The following is a 2,631-nucleotide window of genomic DNA, read 5'->3' as shown; positions in this document are numbered from 1 at the left end:
ATATGATATGATATGGTTTTATATATGATTTTATATATATGATATATATGATATATGATATATGATATATTTATAAATAAATATGATATATAAATATATCATATATAAATATAAATATATTTATAAATAAATATATCATATATCATATATATAAATATATCATCATATATCAACATATATATCTATATATATTTATATCAATAAATATATTTATTGATATATTTATTTATGATATATATTGATATATATGATATATATTGATATATATGTTGATATATATGATGATATATTTATATATATTATAAATATATAAATATATATATAAATATATCATCTTCATTTGCGAAGAATTGTTCATAACAATCCATGTGGTCATTTGAAATAATTGAGAATATCAAAAAATTTCACATCCACAGTTAGGAAAAATATTAAGAAAGTAGGAAAATGATGAAGGGAAAATCTCTTGGATATCAGAGATACATAAAGCTTAATAAAGTGAGTGATATAAGTACACAGAGGTCAAAATTTTAAAAAATAGAAATTCCAGGGAAAAATAAAAGAGGTATGTTCTACTTAAATAATCAGATCAAAATATCTCAACATTTGGCACAGGCATTGGGCCTTGCAATTATGGGCACTTCTTCAACTCCAGGATGATTGTCCCTTTTAGAGCTGTCATCCCAGAGAATCTCATCAAAGCCTCCTTTATGTCTTTGTTCCTCAGGCTGTAGATGAAGGGGTTCAGCATGGGTGTGACCACTGCATACATCACTGAGGCTATTGCAATTGAGTGGGGGCTCTGGGTAGCAGCAGAACTAAAGTACGCTCCTAGGCTCGTAAAATAAAATAAGGAGACAACTGATATGTGAGATGCGCAAGTGGAAAATGCTTTATACTTGCCCTGAGCTGAGGATATTTTACATATAGAAGAAACAATCTTAGAGTAAGAGTAAAGGATCCCAAGAAAGGAGCCACCACCCAGCAACATAGCTGCAAAATACATCACCATGTTATTGAGAAAGGTGTCAGAAGAAGCAAGTTGTATCATTTGATTGAGTTCACAGAAAAAATGGGGGATTTCGACTTCCGTACAGAAGGACAACTGCAACACCATGGAAGTGTGTAACAGGGAATGCAAGACACCGATGATCCAGGACACCAGAAATAGCAGTCCACAGAGCAGGGGGTTCATGATGACCATGTAGTGAAGGGGGTGACAGATAGCCACAAAGCGGTCATAGGCCATCATACTCAAGAGAAGGACATCCAACACAGCAAAGAGTGTGAAAAAGTACATCTGAGTAATGCAGCCTGCATATGTTATGACTTGGCTCTTAGTCTGAATATTCCATAGCATCTTGGGGATGGTGGTGGTGGTGAAACAGATGTCTACAAAGGACAGGTTGGTAAGGAAGAAGTACATGGGGGTGTGGAGGTGAGAGTCAGAACCAACAGCCAGGATGAGGAGCAGGTTTCCAAACACAGTGATCAGGTACATGGAGAGGAAAAGCCCAAATATGAGGGGCTGTTGTTCTGGCTCTTTTGAAAATCCCAGAAGAAGAAATGCTGAAATTTGTGTATCATTGACTGGCTCCATATGGTGGAAGTGACTACTAGCACAGAGGAACAGAAAATAAATAATTTTGACACAAATGGGTATTGCTCACATTGTGGAAATATTACAACATATATTTTCTAATCAGAAGCTAATTTCAATGTTTTGTGAATAGGTTTGGACCTCTTGAGGAGATACCTGTTTCCTCTCTGAATAGAAGTTTCCATCCTGACCAGATGTTTTCCAAAGATCAAGAATTATACAGCTTGAATAAGAAATTATTTCATGCATTTGAGGAAATATAGTGTCAGCCATGTTTCCAGCATTTCCTAGTCATAAACTAGAGGGTGCTAAAAAACTAAAGTCCTTAGAATTCAATGATGCTGGTAGGATAAAAGCAGATATAAATATTAAATAATACTGGGGTGGGGACAGATAAGAACACAGAAGCAGTCTAAGGAGTGAGTGGATGGGTGTTAGGTTGGGTGCTCAGTCAAGACTGGCTAAGAAGGTAACATCTAAATGGAGACAGCTTGGAAGAGAGGGTGGATGACTGGAGGTCTTCCTGGAAGAGGAAACAGCTGGTGCAAAGTCCTTGAGGAAGTGCTTCTGTCAAAAACTCAAGGGTCAGAAGGGAGCCAGCATTTTGAGGGGAAAGAAAATGAGGGAGAGTGATGAGAAGTGGTAGCAGTGAATTTCAAAGACTCATGTGGTCTCATCACTGCTTAAATTTCAAGACACAGGGACTTCCTCATCCACACTATGTACCTCTTGGACTTCATCAATCTGTTTGTAATAGCATCCTGTCAACTGATCACACCCCTCCTTAGTACCATCTGTTGATCGAGTTTGGCATGTGTATTAAAAGGGTCACCTTGAAGTAGCAGAATCCATGTATCCCTGTTCTGAGGACCATTCTCACTCCTTAAGGTGCCCCCACACATGTGCACACACACACGCACACACATGCACACACACACACACACAGAGTCACATACACACAACTGCACACCATATCCTCCCAATGGGTGTTACCTCTATGTCCTTCTCTTCTCCCCCAAGTCTGCCCCAACACA

General features: G+C 37.6%; 1 protein-coding gene across 1 annotated transcript; it reads right to left on the bottom strand.

Annotated features, from left to right (window-relative positions):
• Nucleotides 1-628: 628 nt before the first annotated feature.
• LOC122910214 (olfactory receptor-like protein OLF4) lies at nucleotides 629-1,597 on the bottom strand. Its single transcript, XM_044254876.1, has one exon. The coding sequence runs from the start codon at nucleotides 1,595-1,597 to the stop codon at nucleotides 629-631; it is 969 nt and encodes a 322-aa protein (XP_044110811.1).
• Between the last annotated feature and the right edge of the window lie 1,034 nt (nucleotides 1,598-2,631).

This window comes from Neovison vison, chromosome 6 (assembly GCF_020171115.1).
Source record: "Neovison vison isolate M4711 chromosome 6, ASM_NN_V1, whole genome shotgun sequence".
Classification (NCBI taxonomy): domain Eukaryota; kingdom Metazoa; phylum Chordata; class Mammalia; order Carnivora; family Mustelidae; genus Neogale; species Neogale vison.
This window is presented reverse-complemented; position numbering and strand designations above follow the sequence as displayed.